Source organism: Kwoniella botswanensis, chromosome 1 (genome assembly GCF_036426115.1).
Source record: "Kwoniella botswanensis chromosome 1, complete sequence".
NCBI lineage: Eukaryota > Fungi > Basidiomycota > Tremellomycetes > Tremellales > Cryptococcaceae > Kwoniella > Kwoniella botswanensis.
In genome coordinates, this window is record NC_088599.1 from 16150144 (window position 1) to 16173743 (window position 23600).

General features: G+C 44.0%; 11 protein-coding genes across 11 annotated transcripts; 7 read left to right on the forward strand and 4 right to left on the reverse strand.

Moving 5' to 3' along the window:
• Window positions 1–900: 900 nt before the first annotated feature.
• On the forward strand, window positions 901–2045 carry L199_006106 (uncharacterized protein; the record flags this gene model as incomplete). Its single annotated transcript, XM_064891807.1, has 3 exons — window positions 901–1509; window positions 1602–1801; window positions 1877–2045. 3 exons carry the CDS (start codon window positions 901–903, stop codon window positions 2043–2045), a joined length of 978 nt encoding a protein of 325 aa, XP_064747879.1.
• Window positions 2046–2341: 296 nt separating this feature from the next.
• L199_006107 (uncharacterized protein) lies at window positions 2342–3726 on the reverse strand (the record flags this gene model as incomplete). The annotated part of the gene is made up of 6 exons (XM_064891808.1): window positions 2342–2548; window positions 2601–2813; window positions 2878–2955; window positions 3070–3262; window positions 3373–3474; window positions 3536–3726. 6 exons carry the CDS (start codon window positions 3724–3726, stop codon window positions 2342–2344), a joined length of 984 nt encoding a protein of 327 aa, XP_064747880.1.
• A 264-nt stretch (window positions 3727–3990) lies between these two features.
• On the forward strand, window positions 3991–5876 carry L199_006108 (uncharacterized protein; the record flags this gene model as incomplete). The annotated part of the gene is made up of 9 exons (XM_064891809.1): window positions 3991–4037; window positions 4095–4135; window positions 4200–4285; window positions 4340–4455; window positions 4515–4609; window positions 4676–4689; window positions 4744–4761; window positions 4915–5411; window positions 5501–5876. 9 exons carry the CDS (start codon window positions 3991–3993, stop codon window positions 5874–5876), a joined length of 1290 nt encoding a protein of 429 aa, XP_064747881.1.
• Window positions 5877–6363: 487 nt separating this feature from the next.
• Window positions 6364–7404, forward strand: L199_006109 (uncharacterized protein; the record flags this gene model as incomplete). The annotated part of the gene is made up of 1 exon (XM_064891810.1): window positions 6364–7404. The coding sequence occupies one exon, from the start codon at window positions 6364–6366 to the stop codon at window positions 7402–7404; it is 1041 nt and encodes a 346-aa protein (XP_064747882.1).
• Window positions 7405–8786: 1382 nt separating this feature from the next.
• Window positions 8787–10305, forward strand: L199_006110 (uncharacterized protein; the record flags this gene model as incomplete). Its single annotated transcript, XM_064891811.1, has 4 exons — window positions 8787–8836; window positions 8918–9560; window positions 9633–9857; window positions 9949–10305. 4 exons carry the CDS (start codon window positions 8787–8789, stop codon window positions 10303–10305), a joined length of 1275 nt encoding a protein of 424 aa, XP_064747883.1.
• Window positions 10306–10657: 352 nt separating this feature from the next.
• Window positions 10658–11934, forward strand: L199_006111 (uncharacterized protein; the record flags this gene model as incomplete). The annotated part of the gene is made up of 6 exons (XM_064891812.1): window positions 10658–10751; window positions 10834–11022; window positions 11097–11135; window positions 11218–11471; window positions 11600–11843; window positions 11918–11934. The coding sequence occupies 6 exons, from the start codon at window positions 10658–10660 to the stop codon at window positions 11932–11934; spliced, it is 837 nt and encodes a 278-aa protein (XP_064747884.1).
• Window positions 11935–12147: 213 nt separating this feature from the next.
• On the reverse strand, window positions 12148–14004 carry L199_006112 (uncharacterized protein; the record flags this gene model as incomplete). Its single annotated transcript, XM_064891813.1, has 2 exons — window positions 12148–13757; window positions 13875–14004. 2 exons carry the CDS (start codon window positions 14002–14004, stop codon window positions 12148–12150), a joined length of 1740 nt encoding a protein of 579 aa, XP_064747885.1.
• A 1301-nt stretch (window positions 14005–15305) lies between these two features.
• On the reverse strand, window positions 15306–18323 carry L199_006113 (uncharacterized protein; the record flags this gene model as incomplete). Its single annotated transcript, XM_064891814.1, has 10 exons — window positions 15306–15413; window positions 15506–15687; window positions 15786–15928; window positions 15994–16158; window positions 16238–16365; window positions 16423–16475; window positions 16561–16581; window positions 16647–16684; window positions 16749–17282; window positions 17368–18323. The coding sequence occupies 10 exons, from the start codon at window positions 18321–18323 to the stop codon at window positions 15306–15308; spliced, it is 2328 nt and encodes a 775-aa protein (XP_064747886.1).
• A 617-nt stretch (window positions 18324–18940) lies between these two features.
• Window positions 18941–19912, forward strand: L199_006114 (uncharacterized protein; the record flags this gene model as incomplete). Its single annotated transcript, XM_064891815.1, has 2 exons — window positions 18941–19417; window positions 19535–19912. The coding sequence occupies 2 exons, from the start codon at window positions 18941–18943 to the stop codon at window positions 19910–19912; spliced, it is 855 nt and encodes a 284-aa protein (XP_064747887.1).
• A 270-nt stretch (window positions 19913–20182) lies between these two features.
• Window positions 20183–21096, reverse strand: L199_006115 (uncharacterized protein; the record flags this gene model as incomplete). Its single annotated transcript, XM_064891816.1, has 2 exons — window positions 20183–20378; window positions 20513–21096. 2 exons carry the CDS (start codon window positions 21094–21096, stop codon window positions 20183–20185), a joined length of 780 nt encoding a protein of 259 aa, XP_064747888.1.
• A 452-nt stretch (window positions 21097–21548) lies between these two features.
• L199_006116 (uncharacterized protein) lies at window positions 21549–23145 on the forward strand (the record flags this gene model as incomplete). Its single annotated transcript, XM_064891817.1, has 9 exons — window positions 21549–21582; window positions 21730–21833; window positions 21913–22018; window positions 22132–22219; window positions 22322–22389; window positions 22478–22581; window positions 22653–22663; window positions 22736–22956; window positions 23060–23145. The coding sequence occupies 9 exons, from the start codon at window positions 21549–21551 to the stop codon at window positions 23143–23145; spliced, it is 822 nt and encodes a 273-aa protein (XP_064747889.1).
• Between the last annotated feature and the right edge of the window lie 455 nt (window positions 23146–23600).

The following is a 23600-nucleotide window of genomic DNA, read 5'->3' on the forward strand; positions in this document are numbered from 1 at the left end:
TCTTCAAGGCATAGAGCTTGCAAGTAGGATAGACAAAATCAAATATGTAAATATCACTACATCATACCTGTTCATAAAATACGATACCAATTTGATACCCTCATGCGAATGCCATACTGTTGAAGATGTCGCTGGAACTGCTGGACTTTTCGGATCTGGCTCATGGCTTACGAAGAGTCGAAAAGAGAGGGACTGTTGAAGGCTGAGGACTGGTGTGAGGACATAGCTTCCTTCTGCATTCTTCAGGAGACGCGGTGATCGCCGATCAAGCTAAAATTGGGCCAGGAACGGAAAGGAAGGGGTGCTCATTTCTGGGAGATTTCTGGGTACTCTCGGTAACGTGGCTGCTTTCGTTTTCGTTGGTCATGATCACGCCATCATGCGAAATATCCTCTATCGACTTAGAAATAATCAACTCAAAATCAACTGAGCTCCCCTTTGTTATTTCCAAGATAGACTGACGTCTTATGAAACCACCTCACTCACTCACTCAGAATGGAACCATATAACGTGATCAACCCCATCCATAAAGGGAAAAAAGGTTGTTCTTGGGATCGTCGATCCAAGCATATTCGCCATTTTGCGACGTGATCAATTTGGTTTAGCTCGCACGCCTTTGCACTATCAATGGCGAATATAAAATGTAAATGGTGAAAATGGTGCAAATAGGTGAAACGCATAGTAATACTTGCGTGCTTGATGTTATCAGTTGATTGATATATATAACAACGCATGTAAGCAGGCATCCTTTGGACTTGTTGTTTCTTCCCCACTTACAACGATCAACAACTGAATTACTAATCTCACAGCGAGATTCCAAGAATCCAGGGAAAAAAAAAACGCATTGAGCAACGACAAATCAAGAAGTCCACTCCCATTTTATATAAAGCATCATCTAAAATGGCCTTCGCATTAGCCACCCATACTCTCGCTCATCACTTCTCCAATAAACAATCTCATCTCCCATCGACCTCCTCCTCTTCCTCACCATCATCGTCATCAAAGATGATCAGCAATCACCCTGATTCAGATATAATACCTTCAGTGATATACGATGCGTTATCCACTGAACAAACCAGAGGTAGATCGACAGAAAGGAAATTGATACATTCATCATCACCTTCACCACCTGCTTCTCGACGTGCGTCCGACGCGGGTCCCACCTCTCCTTCTGGCCCTTCACACGTGAACGCCGAAGTCGTTCATTCCCATCATACTCTACCACCCACAACCGATGAAATTTCAACAGATCCAATCCTCTATCTACCTCCCCTCTTATCACCTTTACCCGAACACCACATCCACGACCAACAACAAAACGAAAAGGAGAAGGATTCGACGACTCAAGTCCTGGTCAAAGTGGTAGAAGCGTTAAAAGGGTTTGAAACTAGATTACCTGATATCGATCCTGCCAGTTTAGCTTTACATCAGGCTTTACATCATTTTAAACCTTGGGATGAAGATTATGCTTCAACGCCATATGATGAGGCGTTCAACTGGTCTGCTTTGGTGAGTCGATCTTCTCCCCCCTCTTGCCTGCTGAAACGAGCAATGAAAGTATTCAGTATATAATGCTGATGGCTGTCTTCCTTGTTTTTCAGTCCCTACCTAAAGCTGTCGAAAGAGAATGGTACTGTGTAGTATTCCGCTCACGTCGTAAACCCGAATCATCCAACTTATCACTCTATCGAGCCGATCGAGAGGCTCATGAGGAAGCGGTGAAAAATGGTGGATTGGTCATGTACTGGTACGGCGTTCCTGATCATACTGGTCTCAACCTGGCTACTTGCATTTGGCAAAGGTAAGTCTTATCCCTTCACAGATAAATATATCGTGTAAATGAATACTGACTGATTGGTTGGTTGTTATTGTATAGCCGAAGACACGCAATCAAAGCTATATCGGGACCGAAACATATGAAAGCTATGAAAGAGACTGAGGGTGCCTACGAGACTTATCAATTGGAAAGATGGATACTAAGTAAGAAAGCTGGTAAAAGACATTTACAATTGAAGAAATGGGTTAGTGGGGATGTAGGTTGGTAAAACCCGACTCGAATTTCGGGACTCATCGAGAGTTGTTTATAGCATACTACCTACCATAAGAAGTGAAAACATAACATTCAGTTTGGGTCAATTGTCGGACATAGCTTAAGCTTGTATTGTACATAATCAAAATCGGTCAATAAAACGGATCAGATATAACAGTTGTACATAGATATGTAGATAAAATAAAATGCATTATGCAGTATATCGCTCATCGCCATGCCATGCCATGCCAAGCCACCTATAATTGGAGACATCTCCAAGTTATTGCATCTAGCCATGATGGGTTGAGCTCCCTACGCAGATACCTCAATACCGACTACTTCAGCTAACATCCTCTCTTTGTCAGGTTGAGCTAATGGTCCAGGAGGTAACTGATTTTGGTTTAACCAGTTGAACGATTCTTCGATCAACGTGTCGGTAAGGGGTATACCTTGATCTGCAAGGAGTTTAATTAGGTTGGATACAGTTGAGATGGCCTGTCTACATTCGGGTGGGATATCCTACATCGAACCGATTCAGCTGCCATATACCGCACGAAGAGACATCACTCACATCATTCTTATCGCTATATACACCCTCAGAATCGAACCCTTCTCCGCCTTCCCTCTTCTCCTGCGAAGTACCGTTCGATACCCACACGTACCCGTTCAAGCCTAATATCACGTCTACGCCTGTGGGTCCGCATGGTGGAGGAATGTGGTGGAAATGCGATTTGAGACGACGAATCAGTTGAGGTGGCACAGTGAGAAGCTGACCATTACGTAGCTAATGAATGCCATCAGCGACAAGTCATTATCGTTATAACAGGTTGATTGACGGTGTGACTCACTTTACCATACTTCAGTGATCTAGTATGTAACGACATTGCTCCATCACCGAAGAAAGCTTGGACTTCAGCAACCAATAACTAAGAACGTCACAATTGATTCATGAGCCTCTATCCCCCCCTTTACATGTCCAATAGAAAGGTGGTTGATCATGCCGAAGCTGATAAAGGGGATAAAGGACATAATCTACTCACATCTCCTTCAGCTAAAAACTCTCTCATTTTCAATGCATCACTTTCGATCTTCCTTCGTTGTACACCACCAGGCAAATTCACCGAGGATAACATCAACACAGCATCTTGTCGCCCGTTCGCATCGACTCTCCATCTCTGAGGCCCCACTTCAACAATTCGTCCGATTACTAGATCTCCTACTTCCGGAACGTATCTGAGAGTATCGAAGATACTGGTCAGTATGTTTAGATAGCAGACAAGGTCCAGCCCCTTTGTCTGGAAGGTAGAGGCAATATCATTCAAAATTGTGTTCATAGGACTCACTTTGATCGAACGGGTTTGACTGATATAAGTTTATTGACCCTCTCTATCGTGCCTGTGACACTTGAGATGACATTGGTCTCTTCGACGTATGTACCGTGACCCCTATCGACAGTACATATACGTTATCCGTCTATGGATGATGAGTCGATATGGTACTACCTACCTCATGTATTCCTTGGAGCTGGTTATCATCTCTCCTGGAGTGACGATGTTCCTCCTGCTTGGTCCAGCACCAAATTCATCTTCGTCTAAATCCATAGCCTCTAATTCAGCTGGATGTCTCCGATGAGTGGACGGTATATCATCTGAGAAGGATTGAGTGGAGGAAGGTGGTATGGTCTTAATTGAGAACATGATGTTTGTTCTTCCTCTCGAGCTTGTAAGGGGTAAAGTATGTAGAGTTGAGAAAATGATGCATTCAACATGATGATCGCAATAGGCGAAGAAAGTTGAGATGGACCTTGCGGACATCCCAGCCATCTCCGCGTTCGTTGCCACCGAGAACATGACGATTGCCGATGCAATGTTGACATTTTACACGTTCGCATACTCCGTTCTCCTTGAGAGAATACATACCATAGCTACCAGGAACTACCTCAAGCTGCTTGATCCCTCAAGATGACCACCCAGCCAAAAGACCTGCTTCTTCTCGTATGGGTACACGGGTAAGCCCGTCTCTGTTCCTATTGGTCTGTATTCTAGCTGATTGATGTAACCCACAGATTCAAAGGTAATGACGTGACGTTCGAGTCATTCCCGGAACGTGAGCTTTCGTTTCACCCCATGGGATTGTGAGATTTCAAGCTGACCCGTCTACATTGACACAGGCATATCCCATTTACTAGCTACGACCCACCCGTCACTCAAAGTGGAAAGCCGTGTATTTCCAGCCTATCAAACCCGGGGCGAACTGGTGAGCTATCTCACCGCATCGCGTCGAACGAGAAGTAGCTGACAAATGGAATAGACGGCAGCGACGTTGGCATTTGTAGATTGGTTGACTGAATTAGTGGTGAACCTAGAAAATGACCATGGAGCAGGTGGAGGAGCTGGAAAGGCAAAGGTGGTCTTGATGGGACATTCGTGAGCTGATTACCACGCCTTCTGGTCCTGGAAGCATAAGCTGAATATCATGGATATAGTATGGGAGGACTGTTGATTGCTGATGCTGCAAGGGATATTGCGAGTAATACGAGAGAAGGAGATATGATGTGGCCTAGGATAGTGGGGATACTAGGTGAGCTGGTTTTGGGCTGATAGCTCCTGCATATAGCTAATGAGAACTCCATTCTACCTTTTTCAGCTTTCGATACTCCTGTGAGTGCTTCTGTGCTATCGGATTATGGACTTGCGCGCTGATATAAGATGTAGTATCTTGGTTTGCATCCTGTAAGTCCATAGCGATGTTACAGATGAAACGAATAACTGATCATCACTTTGCTCCCTCATCTTTGGTACAACAGCATACATTTGTGAGTCATTGAAGTCAACTGCTTCTGATAAAGACCCGCTTCGCTGCTGACCTCTCTCTTAATTCTACAGAAACATCACCTATCCCAAGCCGCATCCTACGTCGACCAGGCTCGCAATATCGCCTCTACCGTCGGCATGCTGTCGCCCATGGCTCTAGGGTTGGGATTTGGGAAATTTGGAAAGAAGACGGAAACCGCTCCAGAAGCTGGACCATCGAATAGTCGGACAGCCTCGAGCGGGAAGGGTAAGGAGAAGGAAACCGAAACCGCCGTTTTACCCAATGCCTCATCCGCAACTGCCGAAACAACAAGTACCAGCTCGTTTTGGTCGAAGATACCTTCGATGGCTGCGCCATCCACTAAAACAATGTACGGTCTAGGCGCCGCCGCTTTGGGTGCTGTAGCTTTGGGAACAGCCTATTATAGGAGGGAAGATTTCATCACGGGATGGAAATGGGGGTACGATCACATGACGTTCGTGAAGAATTTATGGGACGACGAGGGGATGAAGAACAGGCTGGTGGCTATACATGAGTTGATAGTAGGCAGGAAGATAGTATTCCATAAGTGAGTCCTTTGCTTGTTTCCCTCGATGCGTTTCGTCTGCATTTGAAGAAGGGACACAGATTTACTGACTGAGTGATCGTGACGAATAGCTACTACACCCATTTACCTCCCTCTCCACCCACTCAACTAGTCTCACGGACGTTTGCTATCCTCCCACCGATGACGCACCCATTGTACAAACATTTCGATACGGCTTCGAACACCATAGCGAAAGATGAAGTCTCAGCTCACATGGGGATGTTCAACCCTAAGACTAACGATGGATTCTACGATCTAGGTCTAGAAGTGGTCAGGGTGATAGGTGAGAAGATCGAGGAGGAGGGAGTGGGTAGATCGGATGTCAAGGGGCTGGACGAAGTTCTAGCGGATTTGGATCATACCGAATCTCAAGCGAAAGAGAAAGAGGATGGAGAGTGGGGAGTGGAAAAAGATGAATCGGGACATGAGGTATGGGTAGAGAAGTAGATTTAATGCCGACAGTATGTTGAAGGAGTTTATCTTGCTACACTCATATTGCCGTTATGAAGGATGTTGTACTCTGACCATGTTAATTATCTATCAACCTATCACCTTTCATTCGCCCGATGGATACATTGCGGTGATAGAAAGTTTAATCCAGACTCTTACTGTGGGGCAAACGCTCTCGTACAATAGAAGAATTACACGAAGCACAAGAAGAACTAGCTTCTCGTTTCGAACTATCCTCTTGATGATTGCGACAATCCTTTCTCAGGTGTTTCAACCTCTAATTCAGAAGCTGAACTCACTATATGGCATTTTCAGTATCAATAAAAAACCTACTGAAAATGCTGTACTAATTATACTGAGATTGAAATATCAAATATCAATATACCAAAATTACCAATCATTCAAGACCTTATCGCAAAACAGCTCATACGAAGACTGCTTCAGAGCTGAAGTTCTCGGTGCAAGTTAGTCGAGTACTGGAAACATGACAGACCAAATTGGTAGTCTTGGCCGTAGCGCTCTTCTTTACGCCGGTGAGTCTGCATCCCCACCCCCTTACAGTATAGTATATCTAACGAAGTCACAAGTCGATCTTGCTGATTCTTGCCCCGCCCCACGTCATCGTCTGGCAACAGACACGCTGTTCATCGTTGAAGACCATCACAGACGATGTATCGATACTGCTTTCCTGGGAGTCGAACGATTGAGCCAGTCTATACGTGACCCCGAAAATCAGCAACTTTCCCAAGAGGCTGCAGCGGTATGTCGGAGATACGATAAATATCGGTGTTCCCTCCTAGGATTCCGTGAATTTCATCCTGATAGAATGATACTGAACGAAAATGGACACTCAAGTATACACTTTAAAGCCTGTACAAGGTCAGACTCGGCGCCAACTCTGAGAGAGCTAGAGCAGAGATGGAGATGCGCAGAGAAAGATCTGGTATATTGTAAGATTCAGAAATGGGATCAAGAATTTAGGAGGGCTTTGAAAGGCTCTATACAAAGTACGAGATTAGCAACGGCTTCTTTGCGAGGCAGTATGGACACAGCCCATATCAATGAAGAGGAGAAGGGCGAAGAAGTAGACAGTAAGGCAATACCGAATAATGACTCAATTGCGAATTTGGATGAAGCCGGAGATCGATTATTTGACGATGAGTTCAGATCTCTACTCGATGTGGATCTTCAGAAATTCATCGAGGGTGCTTCCACGACAGGACAAATTGGGCAGAAAGACACCCACCAAGCTGTTACAACACGTGACCATCCAAGTGTAAGTGCGAGCAATCGCCTCGACGAAGTATATTCCTCCCTTGAGAAGGCGGAAACCTCCTACAGAAGGCTGGAATCCTTCCTATGGGAGAGCGAACAGAATCTGTTTGATCCTGGTCTTCTTAGAAGGTACAACAAGATTCTGAACCAGGATATAGCTTTGTGGGATGAATGGATCTCAATGAGAGAAGACGTATCGATGATCAGAGAGTGTCATAGTGATAGATCGAGCTTGAGTCACATAACGTGAAGATCTCCTACATATTGGTGGTTGAATCACTCTATTGTAGTCTCCTTGTTGCACCTCTTTACATCGTATGTGTATACATTGCAATGTTGCCATACCATAGAGCTACTTGCTCATGTACATCTGTGTTGTCTTGTGACAAAGGTTTTGTGAATCCGACACAATGGAAAGGGTTGTATGCACGAAAGAGCAAACAGCCTGCAGAGCTTCGAATATCCTTTCATGTACTAGGAACTGGAATTGTAGGTTTCAAGTCACAATCCACAAACAGACTCGATATCCGATTATCTGTACAGATGGGTCAGAATGACGTCCGTACATTGCATTCCTTTCACATACTTTCAATTTAGTCCAGAGTAGATCTCACTGATCCTATACAGTGAGGGTGGGCTGAAAACTTCGCTGGTCTCCTCAGTTGCTCAGAATGCAGTACGGCAATTCATCCAAAGGGCATCAACAGTATCTGCCGTGCGCCTTTGCAGCACAAATCTGGCTCTTCTACCATGGAACACCATCCGATATATAAGCATGGACTACCTTGAATCAGTATCTCAGCTTGATTTCAGTGAATCAACTGTGGCCAAATGTCCCTCGAAGGCTCATGCGAATCAAGGAATTCCTCATTGATCCGAGAAACGGGAATGCTCCACATATCTCATATAAGGAATATGAACAGGAACTCATACTTGTGGAAATGGAACGCATATCTAGAGATACAATATTGAAACGATTGGATTGCAAATCATCCATCAAGTGATAATCTTGATATACTCTCAGCGCTCTGTACGCTTCGTAACCTATGTACTTTCGCCTGTACTGAGCTCGTACGCATCCATAATGCAGTCAAGAAGTCGGGTCTGAACTTTATTTGATATTTTTTACCTGGTAAGCTGTACAAAAGCCACTGTGCCACCTGCGCGGCACTTCTCCACGTGCGATGCACTTTGGTTGTCATCGATACTTGATCCTTGGAGACCCCGGATCGACAACGTCACATAAGATCATGCAGAAGTGGTGCTTTGACGTCAGAGCTATATACAGCATACAGCATAGTCACTCTTACATCAGTCAAGAACACATGACCTTATGGTCTCGTGTGCCCTGGTGACAGACAATCTGGAACGCACCGGACAGATGACTGTGCACTCTATCCCCTTAGTTCCTACGAGTTGATGATATAGCGTCATACCCCCGCATGCTGTGTGCCTTGAGTTGTAAGATCGTCATCGCACGGTATGAGATGTAGTAACGTCATTCCTCGTTATAGAAAACACCTGACGAATGATTTCACCATCTAGACAAGATATATATAGCCCATTCCCCTTCAACTGCATAGTCTTATTCTCCTCTCTTCTCTAAGAACAAATAACACAACACCAATCACAATGTCACACTTACAAAACCTCGAAGACAAAATTCAACACACTTTCACTTCGTAAGTCGAATTTAGGCATCTGAATCCATCTTCAGATCTATCCGATTTGGATTCTCAAGCTGACGTATATACAATACATAGCGGTCAACCCGGTACCACCGGTCGAGAACCATTTGAAGAAGACCGAGGTGAAGGAAACCCATTCCACCGAGAGCACACTCACGGTAACCACGGAATAAAAGGTGCCAGCGGAACTGGACATCATGAAATCGGTACGGGAAGTGATTTGATTGGTAAATCATCGACTGGAACAGGAAATGAGAGAGATATCAACTCTGGTGAAGGTTTGAGATCTCATGAACAGAACCCTTCAAGAGTCGGTGAGACTGGTTTCGGTTCTGGAACCGGCTCTGGACTTACTGGTACTGGATCCCACCACCACCACACCGGTGCCGGTGCTGGGGCAGCTGGTGCAGCAGGAGCTGGAATTGCTGGCGCAGAATACGAAGCCAATAAACATCCTGGATCTCACGGATCTCATCACACTGGAACTGGAACTGGATCAGGGTTGACCGGTACTTCAGGAGTAGGAACTTATGAGAACAGAGGTGTAGATTACCCAACTTCAGGATCTGGATTAGGATCAGGTGGGACCGCTGGTGGAGCCGGTATCTCAGCTGGTACCCATGCCTTAGGTCAAGGACAAGGACAAGGACACCACCACGGTACCGGATCTGATCTCACTACCCACCAACATGGTTCTGGTTTGACCGGTTCTCACACTGTAAGTCTTAACTCTTCATCCACTTTTACCATATGTTGATATCACATACTGATGAGCATGCGATGTCATCAGGGTGGTGCCACCGACCGAGTTGGTAACGTTGGACAAGACTCGGCTCTCTACGAACGAACTGGTGCTGGTGGACCTGTTACCTCCGGTGCAGCAGGTACCGACCGATTTGACTCCGACAGACACCACGGTTCGGGAGTAACTGGCTCGGACGTGCCCACTGGATCCGAAGGTACCGGTGAACACGGTGCTGGAAACCTTTCTAGAACCAGCGGTGCTGGTGGTGTTGTGAGTTCACCTCCATCTACCATCCTTCCCCTGTTCCACGCTGTCTTCAGCATAAGACTTTCGCGTGCTGATTCTGTGAGGCTTGCCATAGCTCGGTACATCCGACAAAGACTTCGTAGGACGAGATCGAAAAGCCGGTGCTGGTGGAGTCCTTGGTGCTTATGCCGATGACAACGGACCATTCAAGGGTAACACCTCTGGACCAGGTGGTAACACCGCTCTCACCGGTAGAGAAGGTACCAACCCATCAGAGGACAACCCAGTTGCTAGAGCTAAATCGGCAGGTCAAGAGATCGGTTCTAAACCTGAAGGAACCTCTTCTCACCCCGGTGTAGCTCACGGTGTCACCAACCAATTAGAAGGTAAAGAAGGTCAAGAAGGTACTTCCGTATCTCAAGAACACGGAGAGAAGAAGGGTTTGTTACAAATGATTAAAGATGCCATCTAAACTAGTTCTTTGAGCTCAGTATGCAGGCTGGAAAGAAGTCAGAAGAAGTGAATAGGATTGTTATTATATATGTAGCCAATATACACGTATTTTGAATGAATGTATCGATGTTCTGCTCACTGTCTTGGGTCGTCTGTATCTGTCCCCGGCAAAATTATGTGTTGCATCGCGGTGAACGGGAGAAACGGTCCGTTTTGGCCGGAAGTGAGTTCGCGCCGGACGAGTTGTTATAACAAAATATGGGAGATGTATTTATTGTACTTGCCCATTTCCTCATACGATAACGATACCAACCATCTGATATTGCTCTTGAGAACCACCTAGGAAATACGCCTGCTGAACACTTATCGGAATGCCCGTCACACTGGATTACAATGGGAAGATCGTGTTCATAACCGGAGGTGGTCGGGGGATAGGTCTAGCCATCACCACCGCATTTGCAAGGGGTGAGCGCATGATTAGAACACACATATCGTGTTGAGTATAAGAGCGAACAGTTGGGCTGAATCGTATCGTCGAACAATGTAGCCGGAGCAACGATCATTATAACCTATACCTCTAAAGATCCACAGGAGGTAGTCAAGAAGTTAACAGAAGAATACAAAGTCCCTATTCATGTCTATCACTGTCCAGGTGAAGATGCAACGAGAGTCAACGAGGTTATAGATTTGGCTAGTAAGGAAGTGGGAGAAGTAGATATCGTTGTACCCAATGCTGGTGAGTCATACGAGCTGTACTGTACTCATGGTCCGCTCGTTATCGTCGTGCGTAGTTGACATGGTGTGATGTAGGGGTCAGTCTGTGGAGAGATTGCGTAGATATGAGTGATTGTGAGTCATCATCCAATATCCAGGCTATATCATTATACGAATAGCTTCTGCACTCCTACTGATGTTTACATTCTCTATCCAGCCGAGCTTGACTGGATCATGAAAACCAACCTTTACGCCCCTATCACCTTGTGCCGTGGATTCGTTCGACACTGGTTAGGTATGAGTACCTCCGTGCAATCTTCCGAGGATCCCGGTAAACCACCTGCGGGAGAGCGAGTCAATCTGAACAAAAGAATATTATGCGTATCTAGTATATCGGGTATAGTCAATATGAATCCTCAGAGGCAAGTCGCATATAACGTATCGAAAGCAGGGTTGACAATGGCTTGTAAGGTGAGCCATGTGCTTCTTCTCTATGTCAAACACTTCCCCAGATCTACTTCGCATTATACGAGATCCTGTTGCGGTTACGTGTGTCTTGCGTGACAGTACTAAATATTGATTGCTTCCATGCGTTGCAGTCCCTAGCAGGCGAATGGGCCAAATACGGTATAACGATCAACTCCATCTCTCCCGGATACGTAGCAACAGATATGATCAAAGATCCACCTCCCGGAGAAGGTAGGGAATGGGCAGATAAGTGGAGAAAAGATACACCTGTGGATAGGTTCGCGGATGCCAGTGAGATCGGACAGATGGTCGTGTTGATGTGTTCAACCGAGAGTTCAAGCTTTATGACTGGACATGATCTCGTCATTGATGGTGGTAAGTCCCAAGTTTCCCTTTTTTTTGAGCTCTGATCTACGAATGATCAACCGTGCTGATGTTCAACCGGACAGGCTTCACGACTTACTAGTGGTAGAAATAAATCAATATAGATAAGGTAGATTCCTAGATAATCAGTAGACACCAAAGTTCGAAGACGTACCAGCCGCTCTCAATGGCCATTATTGAAGTGCCATCAAAGGTGTAAGTAAGGTATGAGATATATGAACTTTGCATTCACGTCTAAATCTCAAAATATATAACTGAATCAACCCTTCTAACTCAAAACACTACTCATCTCACCTCACTTCCCCTCACCCGAACCTGAATTCCTCTTACTTCCACTTCCGCCAGTCCCATCAAAATTAACTGAGAGAGTCGATTTACCAAAACCCAACGATGAATAGCTATCACCCCAAGATACTCGTCTATCCTTACTGTTCATACTAGCGTTGTCAGCATGGGTTTCTAACACTTCTCCAATTTGACTTCTAACAGATTGTCTAGCATGTTGTAAGCGCAATCCACTCTGTGCTGAATTTCTGACATTCGATAATCGTTTATTATGTATCCCTCCTCCACTGCCCCCTACGCTCAACCGTCCTAATCCTCCTGCAAGACTCAAATCGCCATCTACATCAGTTGAGTCCCGTAGCTGTACTCGTTCATTGTTATCGGATAACCCAGGGATAACAACAATGTCATCTTCATCCCCATCCGTATTCGTACCTATGGTCGTATGTTGAACAATCTTAGCTTCTTTCTTCTGATGATCGAAACTCATCCGGATGTTAGGTAAAGGTATAGGAGATATCCTCCACGATTCAATTTTTCTTGGATCCCTTCGAAGAGTTTCAATAGAATCTCGGTGAGTCTCCAATTCAGGGCGAAATTGAAATGTTGATCTATATCCACCCGTCTCTCTCAGGGAAGGTACTTCCAGATGATGATGATTTTCCGATTTAGTATTTGCTTTTTCGACAGGTTTGATCGTTGTGGAAACTTGACTTTTCAACGAATCCCTTGCACCAATCGTACTATTGCTCTTGAGACTCTGAATGGAATTCCGAGCATCTTCCAATGTCAATCCGCTCAATCCACTCTTGACTGAAAACCTATCCTTATCCCGATCATGGTGATTTTGAGTTTTAGTAGATTTGGTATCGAATCCTAAGTTTAAATCTGGAAGAGGTATAGGTGATATCCTCCATGATTCAATTCGTTTATGATCCCTCCTCATAGATTCTAAATCATCATCTTTCTTCCAGCTCTTTACTGAATTACGGGCACTTTCCAAAGTAGGTAACAACGTACTGGTTTTCTTGGTGCTACCTCCAACAGGACTGGAAAAGGAGAATCCAAACCCTCCTCCACCTCCTGCTGTGGCGGAAGTAGAAGTATTACTTTTAGCTGAATTCCTAACACTATCAAAATGGAATTTCAAATCTGGCAAAGGTAATGAAGAGATTCGCCATGGTTCCGAAGTATGTTTATTACTTCGAGTAGGACTAGAATCATGTAGTGGAATTTCGTCTCCGTCTTGTTCTTTGGTTGTTCCGGGGGAGAAAGGTGAGAAGGGAGTTTTGGTAGTGTTGGTAAGTGATTCGATAGGTGTCAAATCATGTTGTTCATCCACTTCTAATTGGCATCTTGAGGAGAGGAATTGATGAACAGGAATTTCGAATCCATCTGGATCGGTTTGTCTCTTCTCATGTCCCCTATATCTATGTACCGAGATGAATAATAATGCTAACCAGCATAAAACTAGGAGTAGATGGAGGAACGATAAGATTGCCAAAGCGAGTTTTTCCTGACATCTAAATGGTTTAGTAGAATATCCGAAATGTCCTGGTTCAGCTTTGATAGAAGTGCATATCTCTTCTTTGGTCGACAAGGCTGATAATATACCTAATACTAAAGTATCGCACCCAACTCAAGGATCAGTCGATTGTGAAAATCCAAAACAAGAAGATGAAAGTAGTAATATGGGTAACGATTTAGAAGTGTTGATGCTGATCTGACATGACTTACCCAGAATCAATAAACTCTGAAGCAAAAGATATCCCACTTCTTTACCTACCGTCAGCAAGCCCAATGAAGGATTCCAGCGTGCGATATATATACTCGCTGGGATATACAGATAGGCGAAGATGGATGACATGGCGGAAGGAACGAATGGACGAGTGGTATATATCAATCCTCCCAGAGTTAGGAGGATGATACTGAATATACCATGTGTGGCCTAGCAGCAGGTCAAAATCGATTAATACGATGATATTGTAACATAACCTGCGACGTACAAATATGCGCAACTTACCAAGAGAACGTAGCGTAAGGTGCTCTTGGAGGGATTAAACGATATTATCGACATTGCATCTATCAATTGCTGCAATTGTCATTTGGAATTAACGCGTGTAAGTGTGTAAGTGTGAATGAACAAGTTGATGAGATGTTCAAATACGGTGATGGTGGCTGTGGTAGTTGTGGAAGAAGGAAAGTTAAAGAATACGATGGATCCATGGATCCATGGATAGTAAAGTGAGATGCTCAAAATCACTATGCATGATAAATTGACAGATGGCTATCTACTATACCATATAGATGGGTAGTAGTATATCAAAAATCGATGCAGTATACGAGTATCACTTGCTTTGTCCTCTCAGAGTCGATGATCAGTCAGTCCGGAGCAATTATTGATCACTATTTACCCCTACAGTATCAAAGAAGCTAATTAACTTTGTAGTCTTACTCAAACCATCTGAGTTATCCCATTATTCCCATCTAGTTGACTCATTTCCAGAGAAAAGAAGAGAAGCGTGCAATCATGACTCGAGTATACCTTTGATCCCTTATTCTCTCATTCACATACACTAGATTAGATGACATATCCGTCCAAAGGTATACCGTACACATATACTCATGAGAATATACTACAAGTGATTTAACTCCTTTGTTTTACATACCGCTTTGACATTCTGCTCCGTGCGGGGGAGATCGATATTGATTTTCCCACGTAGTCACTTCAGTGAATAAATGACACCACTGACAAGTGCTCAATAGTGAGGTGCTGAGCTCAACCACCTCCTTTGATAGACACTCATGCTGATGTGCTCATCCTTCTGGAAGACACTGACAGATACCGTAACCATGACGGTTATCCAGTGAAAAAGCACAGATGGCGTAGATCGTAGTGATATTTCAATCACATATACCATGTAGTTACAGTGTCAGTACCGAGTACCACAAGGAAGTAGCCAGCAATGTCCAAGTACAGTAGTTAATGCATTTCCCATTAAGAGGACGGCTATACTCGTGATGTATGTATGAAGTACAAGGAGAAAGAATGCCTCAGACAAAACATGATTACGCATCGTGACCATTGATAAGTCATACCCGTTAAACAATTTGAACCATTCCACTGTACGTTCCTTCTTCTACTTCTTTCTCATCATCGTCTTTAACTCATACAATGTTATCAGGTCTCTCATATTCACCCAACTTGAAATCCGACCCAAGAGCGATATTCTCAAGTAATTGAGAACCGACAATTGCAAATCTCGTTTTCTTGACCTATGCAGACGATAAAGAGAAAGAGCAAAAAAAGTAAGACCGATATCAATATCACTTGATACAGATCACCTTCGTGTCAAAAGAAGACTCACAAGAGTTCTCAAAGCATTTTCCAAACCAGCTCTCATTCCCTTCAGATCACTTATCATTCTTTCGTTCTCTTCGTTCGTCAATCCATATTCCAAACGTTGACTTGGAGAGAAACGTTCGATATATTTGACTGTTAATCTACATAGATGGAAGAATAACAAAGCTGATAATAAACCTAATCCTTCTACATGTTATCATACAGATATATTAGTCCAAAGAGTCAGCATTTATATTTTTTGTATTTAATGTCGTATCTATTAAAAGGATGCACACGGTACGTACCAAGTTCAGCATTACCTGCATTCTGCATAATCTTAACTACATCCAAAACATTCCCAATAGCTTCAATCGACTTGAGGAAATATTCCTTCTCGGTACCTTTAATAGCATCAATCTCTTCTCTGGCATGTAAGAAAGCTAAAGTACTGTTGTGTTCGAATATCAGTTAAGGTAGCATATCATACTGTTAACGGAAACACCAGTCACTCACGCATATAGAGTTATCCAAACTTGATTCTTCGAACCTCCATTGGTACATGAAACAGGTGATACAGTCTGTTCGACCGAACCATAAGTTGATATGTACCCTTTGGTGATGCTGATCAAGAGGGAAACCCGATCCGGTGTAGAAATGCTGGGAGGAGTATCGAACAATCTAGATTGGGGGAAAAAAGCAATCAACAGATTTCGACCTTTAGTCATTCCATACGTCTTGTCCAAAATGGGTCACTCACCTTTGCGCATGGAACACCAACGCAAGAGCCTTGACCGAAGCTGCCTCCAGAGAATCTTTAGAGGCATCTTGAGGGATGGACAGGTTCATGAAATCCAGTATTGTTCGATTATCGAGCAACGACTCATCCTAAATCACAATTCACTTAGCTAAGGCTTCAGAACCGATAATAGATGGTCCACATACAGTGTCATATTCGGCTTTTGGCCAAGGTGTTGTGACTTCCTCGTCACTGAATGCTATGTAGGCAGGAACAAAGCTTCGATCAGTCGTGTGTTACATTGGCAACCATTACGATGATTATAAGCATGTCATTTTACTCACACGATGCCCATCTCCGACCTGCTGACGATCAAAGTGATCAGCATGAGACGGACCCTTTATCATCGAAGGAATACGAAAAGACCCACCGAAAGATCCAACTCTATCCACCATATAAGCAAACCAGCTAAGTAGCAAATACCACGCAGGTCAGCCAACATCCTTCATTTCCTCGTGAGAAATATACTTACAACAAATTAATCCTTTCGCCCAATTCCGCTCCATCTTTTGGAGGAGGTATCGAGACGGGTTTACTAAACGCAAATCTAAACTTCTTTTCTCTTTCCAACCTCTCTTCTCTTTTTGGGGTCATCTGCTGATGTGAGGTATATCGTTCACCTACATAACCTAATTTATCTAATCCTGCTGAACGTATCCATCCAATAGCTAGGGAAGATTCCATCCAACCTTCGAAATATTTCGATTCGGTATAATACCAGAATGTCCTCAGTGCACACGCAGTGGCCAGGTCAATCACGCGAGGATCGGAATTGGTGATAGCCAAATTGATAAGGTTTTTCCCGTGAGTTTGGATAAGGATGGGTAAGGTGGGCAATTGAAGGGTTTTGGATGGTGATAAGGGTAAGAGGTATGGTATAAGGGCGAGTAGTAGGGAAGGATGAATGGGTCGATCACCTTTATCGGATAAACGACGTAGAAGAGCAGTGGGGGAGAGTGCCGCGTGAATATCAGGTATGGAAGGTGGTGTAACATAGAGGTGTATCCTATACATATCGAAAATCGCTTGGGTCAGCTTGCGTGGTCTCAAAACCGTGTTAGCTAATGAGAGTGATTGGTTTTGTCACTTACAAGTGAGATACGATCTTTCCGCCGATACTCTTTCCTTCACCATTACCAGCATCATGACTCCGTCCACTAGTGATCGCTTTTACGATTTCACTAACTATGATCTCAGGAGATAGACCTTCCCAAGCATCAAATTCCACAGTCGTATCTCCCGCAGCAGCGTCCGCTAAAGTCATCAAATCAGGTTCGTCGATTTCGAATGTCGATAAAGTTGGGAAAGTATCAATTGACATTCCTCCTTCTCCTTCCACAGTCGCTATGACTGCGTGTGTATTCGATGATAGCACCGGAGTCGGATGATCTAATCTTTTTTCCAACTCTTGTAACCTATCTTCCAATACTCTGATTTTACTTCTCTGTTTCTTCTGAGAATACACACATTCTTTATCGATCTTCTTACAATTGGAACAGGATGGTACCTCTGCGGAGCATTTCAATTTCCGTTTCTTACAGTATTCACAGGCTCCTCCTCTTGCCAACATGTTGGCTCGGGAGGTAGCTTTGCGTTTGACTGGGGCGGAAGTACCTGCACCTGTAACTGTACTGTCATCTTGCGTTTTGATGGACGGATCGATATCGAGTGATTTGTCATTGTCATTGGTACCAGCGGGTGGTGTAGGCACAGGGAGTGTCTCTACGACATTTGGCACTTCATGAGAAGCTAGCGTAGGCGTGTATTCACCATGATCATGTCCATGTGCATGTGCATGTTCGCCATGGGCATTCCCTTGTGGTTTCTCATCTTCTTGAGGTTGACCGACGACATCTCCGAATAGATGTGTGAGAGCAGCCTCTGTATCATGCACACCTACTCTGGATGGGTCCAACTGAGCAAGGAACGAAGCATCGTGTGGGAATGCATGAGCGTGCTGGTCTGTCTCTGTGGAAGCAGGAGGGGGGGAAGGTTCTCTCATGGGTCCAAGGACGGAATCGTATTTTGGATTGTACGGTCGAGCCATGTTTGTTTGTTGTGGTCGTTGATGATGGTGATTGACGGAGGAAGAGTATGCAACTCCGAAGATGATTGATCCTATGAGATAGGAGGTCAATGCGAATGTCCGTGTGAGTCAGTACGTTGTGTCCCACCTGCCAGTGAATATCCTGAAGTGTGAATTTATCTGATTTAATCCCATTACCCCCCGGTGATCCGGATGGAATTTGCCACTCGGTGCAAGTGGAGGTGGTTCACTACTGTCAATGTCCCATGTGACATGTGGTAGGGAGTATTCATTCGATCGAGACGAGATTATGAGATGGGATCTGGAGAGAGATGGGAATGTGCTGTATTGCTGTATTGCTGTATTGCTGTATTGCTGTATTGCTGTATTGCTGTATTGCGACATGGCATTGAGACATGGAATCAGACGAATAACCGTGTACATCTGTCAAATAACCTGTGTAACCGAGGTAGTGGATTGAGTCAACCCCAATCATCATTCATCTGCTGGTCGAAATAAGACGACAAATTCGAACAAATTCAAAGATACCACCATCTCATCAAGGTATAACGACAGATTCACGCAACAAAATCCCAATCCCAATCGCCATGAAGCCACTCAATCCTCGAACACCCACCATGGTATCCTCATCTCTCCTCCTTCTATCCTTCCTTTCAACGACATTCGCAGCAAACGATAAATCTCAATGGGAACAAGGAACCATAACCATCCCCTCTTCGACAGTAATCTCCATCGGATTGGGTTTCCTGGCATTTTCGCTCTTCATCTTATTATTCCTACTTTCATTCAGGGTTAATCGAATACGCAAACTAGCCAGGAGGCAGAACAAGTCTTTCAAGAGATGTTGGAAAGACGAAGGTGGACTGTGGAGTTTCTTCACCAGTTTCGGCGAGGGGGATGGCCATGCAGCTTCAAGTGCGTTGATTGGTGCGACGGGTAGGGGGCTAGATTATAATCGACAACTGTATAGGATATATAGAGAGCTGGAAGGTGATAGTGATAATACCAAGGCGAAGGAGATACCGAAAATGTGGGATTGTAAGTGGAACGAGAAGGTGGACGAGGACCAGGATTTGGGAGATGATAAGATACAGGTGACTTCATCTGCTTTATGTCTTCGCTGCTATACCATTCATACCACTCCATACCCTCTCACAGAGACATTTTTCAGATAGCTTCATACTGACCAAGATTTTGGATATGAAACATAGCCTCTCTCAGTGACCCCCTCTTCTTCACCCCCATCAGATACATCTAAGACTTACCCACCATTGCCCACACTAGACATGTGTGTTCTAATAACATTCCCAAGCGAATCAACAAATCAGGAAGATTTAGATCTACCACAATTGATAATAGGTACCACCACTTTGTTACCCACCATCACAATACCAGATAAGGTGGAACCGCAATCGGATTTTGGTCTATCAAACAGTATCGTCAGGAGTAGTGAGAAAGAAGCGCTGCAAGCGGGACAGATCACGAAGAAATTGGTGATTGAACATATAGAGTATTCACGTATGAGGGCAGAATGGAAGAAAGATGATAGTGAGGGTGTATGGTATATCGATGGATTGAGATCGGAATGATCAACATTCAATTTGATTTTTTTTCTTCTTTTGTAAAAACTTAAATTTGTGATCTTAGTGTTGTCATCTCTGTTGTTAACATTATTGTTCAGTTATCTTGGGGTTTGATAACAGATAATTCGAGTTTAAACGTCCATCTTGAAATGTGAGAGTTGTATAGATATTCATTAAAATCTTTGAGCTCATCCCAAATATGTTGATTATAACATGTAAAAATGATCTACTTGCGATCATTCACTACCCGACTTCCAACCACCACAAAGGTATATCCTAACTCCACCAACCTGCAGCTCTAGTTTTTATTCCTTCCCAATTGTCTACGGCCGGTCTGACATCTAGATAGAAGCTCATCTTTGACGCATCCTGACCCGAACCTGATTTACCAGTATAGAAATCTATCACGTAGCGGACCTGCGTGCCGCACCGGTCGATCAGCCAGTCGTGTCTATCGAAAGGTGGGGTGTAGCTGATAAAAGGTAAAAGTTAGCATTTTGATTGTCTGAAAGAGACAGTATATGTACAAGAAGATTTGAATAACAGTAAAAAAGCACGAGTCGAAATGTTCACGTATATAGATGATGTATACTACGATTCACTCACCCCAAAGCAGTCTTCATCCAAGCCTTCGGACTTCTCTCCTTAGGTTTACCCACAAAACTGATCAATCTCGGTCCACCACATTTCTCAGATCCTTCCACCCTACTTTCCCACAGCAATATCTGTTCCCAAGCGCGTTCATTAACTGCGTTATGTATGGGAACAACCGTCTTCATATCGCGTGCATGGGGATTATGGTTCTTGCGTAACATCGCATTGAAGAATTGCTGTTCCGATGGATAGACCCATTTACCTTCACTGTCCTTCTGCAATTCAGGTACATTATGTCCTGATGGTCCTGGTCCTCCTCCTTGCGAAGAGGAAGATGAGGCAGAAGGAGGGGGAGCACGAGGGATAGAAGATATCACTCTATCTTGAGATAATCCCTGAGAAGACGACGAAGAACCAGAAGAAGAAGGATGGAATGGATGGGGAGTATCGGATGAACCTTGGGCTGCTAGCCATGCTGATCGAGTGGAGTGGTCCACCGGACATTTATCAGCTGAAGGAGCTGATGAGGAAGGTGAGGGATCGATGGGTGTTGGGGCAGCTGGAGGGCGGGAGGGGGATGAGGTGAATGGCCACATTGTATAGACTGAACTTGGACCAAGTGATGATGAGTGATTATGGTGTTAATTTTCTTCTATGTCAGCTGGGTCAAATTGGATGAGATGACAAATGACTGTTTTCATTCGCTCGAGAGCTTGGAAGATTGAAAATCCAAAATATCAGAGTAAGAGACTGTCCAAGAAGTTTGTAATGAAGCTCTAATGTATATTAGAAAAGTACATCATATGCATAGGCACATTCTAACGGTGATTACAAACCCCGATCAAGGAGATCCCATACATGTCCGTGTATAGATCGTTCCCATCTGGCTTTCGGCAGAGTCAGTCATCTGAACAGGCGATTTCGTAGGCTTCCCAATTTCCATCTATACTATTGCGTTCGAGATCGTTACCTATACTCGTATCGGATTTATCACCTTCATCCACACTTACCAAACCCCAGAAGAACAGGAGTAGATCCATAAAGCAACATGGCTTTCGCTCAGAATATCTCACGATTGATAGGTATGTTCTCGCTTCTTTGCCCTAACCCGATCGGCATGGCATGTCATCAATGGCCACTTTCCAGTAATCTATACTTTACCCTCATAACACCACCTCACTCGATCATGGTAAGACTCTCATACTGATGTATATATGTGTATGGTACAGTCCCAATCGCCATCGGAGCTACTGTCGTTCAATCGTCGTTGTACGACGTACCAGGTGGATACAGAGCAGTCTTGTTCGATCGATTTAAAGGTGTTAGACCAGAGGTATGTCATCATCTACCAGAAACCTTGCTGTTACTATCTCATACAAGATCGTAGCTGATTGTAGTGAGATGTGCTGTAGGCATCAGGAGAAGGTACACATTTCCTTATACCATGGTTACAAAAAGCCATCTTGTATGACGTGAGGATCAAACCTAGGAATATATCGACCACGACAGGATCGAAGGGTGAGTTCTCTGGATTTCCGACCCATCTCTCTGTCTTCTACCATCTCAGGCAATGTTACGCCATCTCTCTGAACAATTCCAGTTGAGTTGCTGATGTCTCATCATGTACATAGATATGCAAATGGTGTCTTTGACATTGAGAGTAATGTCTCGTCCCGATATCAACCATTTACCAAAGATCTACCAAAATTTGGGTTTAGAGTGAGTCTGAGCGTAATCTTCATCATTCCCTACCCATACATACCACCTTATCGGATATGAATTGTCAGTAACAGTGCTGATCCACTCGATGAATGATCACAGCTACGATGAGCGTGTACTTCCTTCGATCGGTAACGAAGTTTTGAAAGCTACTGTCGCTCAATTCGATGGTGAGTAATGCATCTCATCCCATTGATCAATACACAGAATATCTACAAGGGACATTTATTAAGTGTTATGTGTGATTATCGCTCGTAGCCTCCGAACTCATCACCAACCGAGAGATCGTATCAGCCAGGATCAGAGATGATCTGTTAAACAGAGCCAAGGAATTTAACATTCAATTGGAAGACGTATCAATCGTGAGTTCAGTTGCATAATCTCGCCATTCCAGAGACAACAACTGATATCATATTCTCTCGTTCTTTTGCAGACACATATGACGTGAGTAAAAGACATCCCCATTCAATCTGCCCATCCATTACGCCCAGCTCATAATTTCCTTTTTCCATACAGCTTCGGTAAAGAATTCACCACTGCCGTCGAGCAAAAACAAATCGCCCAACAAGATGCCGAACGAGCCAAGTTCGTAGTCGAAAAGGCCGAACAGGAGAGACAAGCTGCAGTCATCAGAGCTGAAGGTGAAGCTGAAGCTGCCAATACAATCTCAAAAGCTATCAACAAAGCTGGAGATGCTTTCGTACAATTTAGGAAGATTGAAGCTTCGAGAGAAATTGGTATGTCCCCCCGTCGTACTATATCAACCACACTCACAACATTCGAACATGATGATCAAGAGTGTATGACTGACGAATGTTGTTTCTTGTTCCTCTTCAATAGCTGCTACACTCTCGCAAAGCAAGAATGTAAGTTACGTTCCTGCGGCTGAAGGCAATTTGTTACTTCAAGTACCACCTCAACAATAAGTTCGTAGGATTGGGATTGTAGACGGTGAACAGGATATAAGGTGGTGAAGGATGATCAAGCAAAGAAGGGGGACAGCTTATATGTGATATATCATATATGATTTTCCCAATTCATCAATCAATATTTCGACTCAATCCAGTACATAATGATACTCAATATTTCAATATGCAACAAACCAAATTATCCACTCTGACTTGATCTTCGCATCGAACATGTCCGGTCCATATATTCCCAAGCATTGTTAAGCGAGAAGAGCTCAGTTCAATTTGTAGACTTGCCCTTCGATCTTTTGACATTCATTTAAGCTCTCAAGCATCCAAGAAGACAAAATTACAATCAATCAAGGCCTTTTTCGGGATCCTGAGGCATACACATATCATCCCAATTTCGAAAAAAAAGCGTAAATACATCACATAGCTATTCATTCGTACCATCCCTTATTTTCGATTATTAT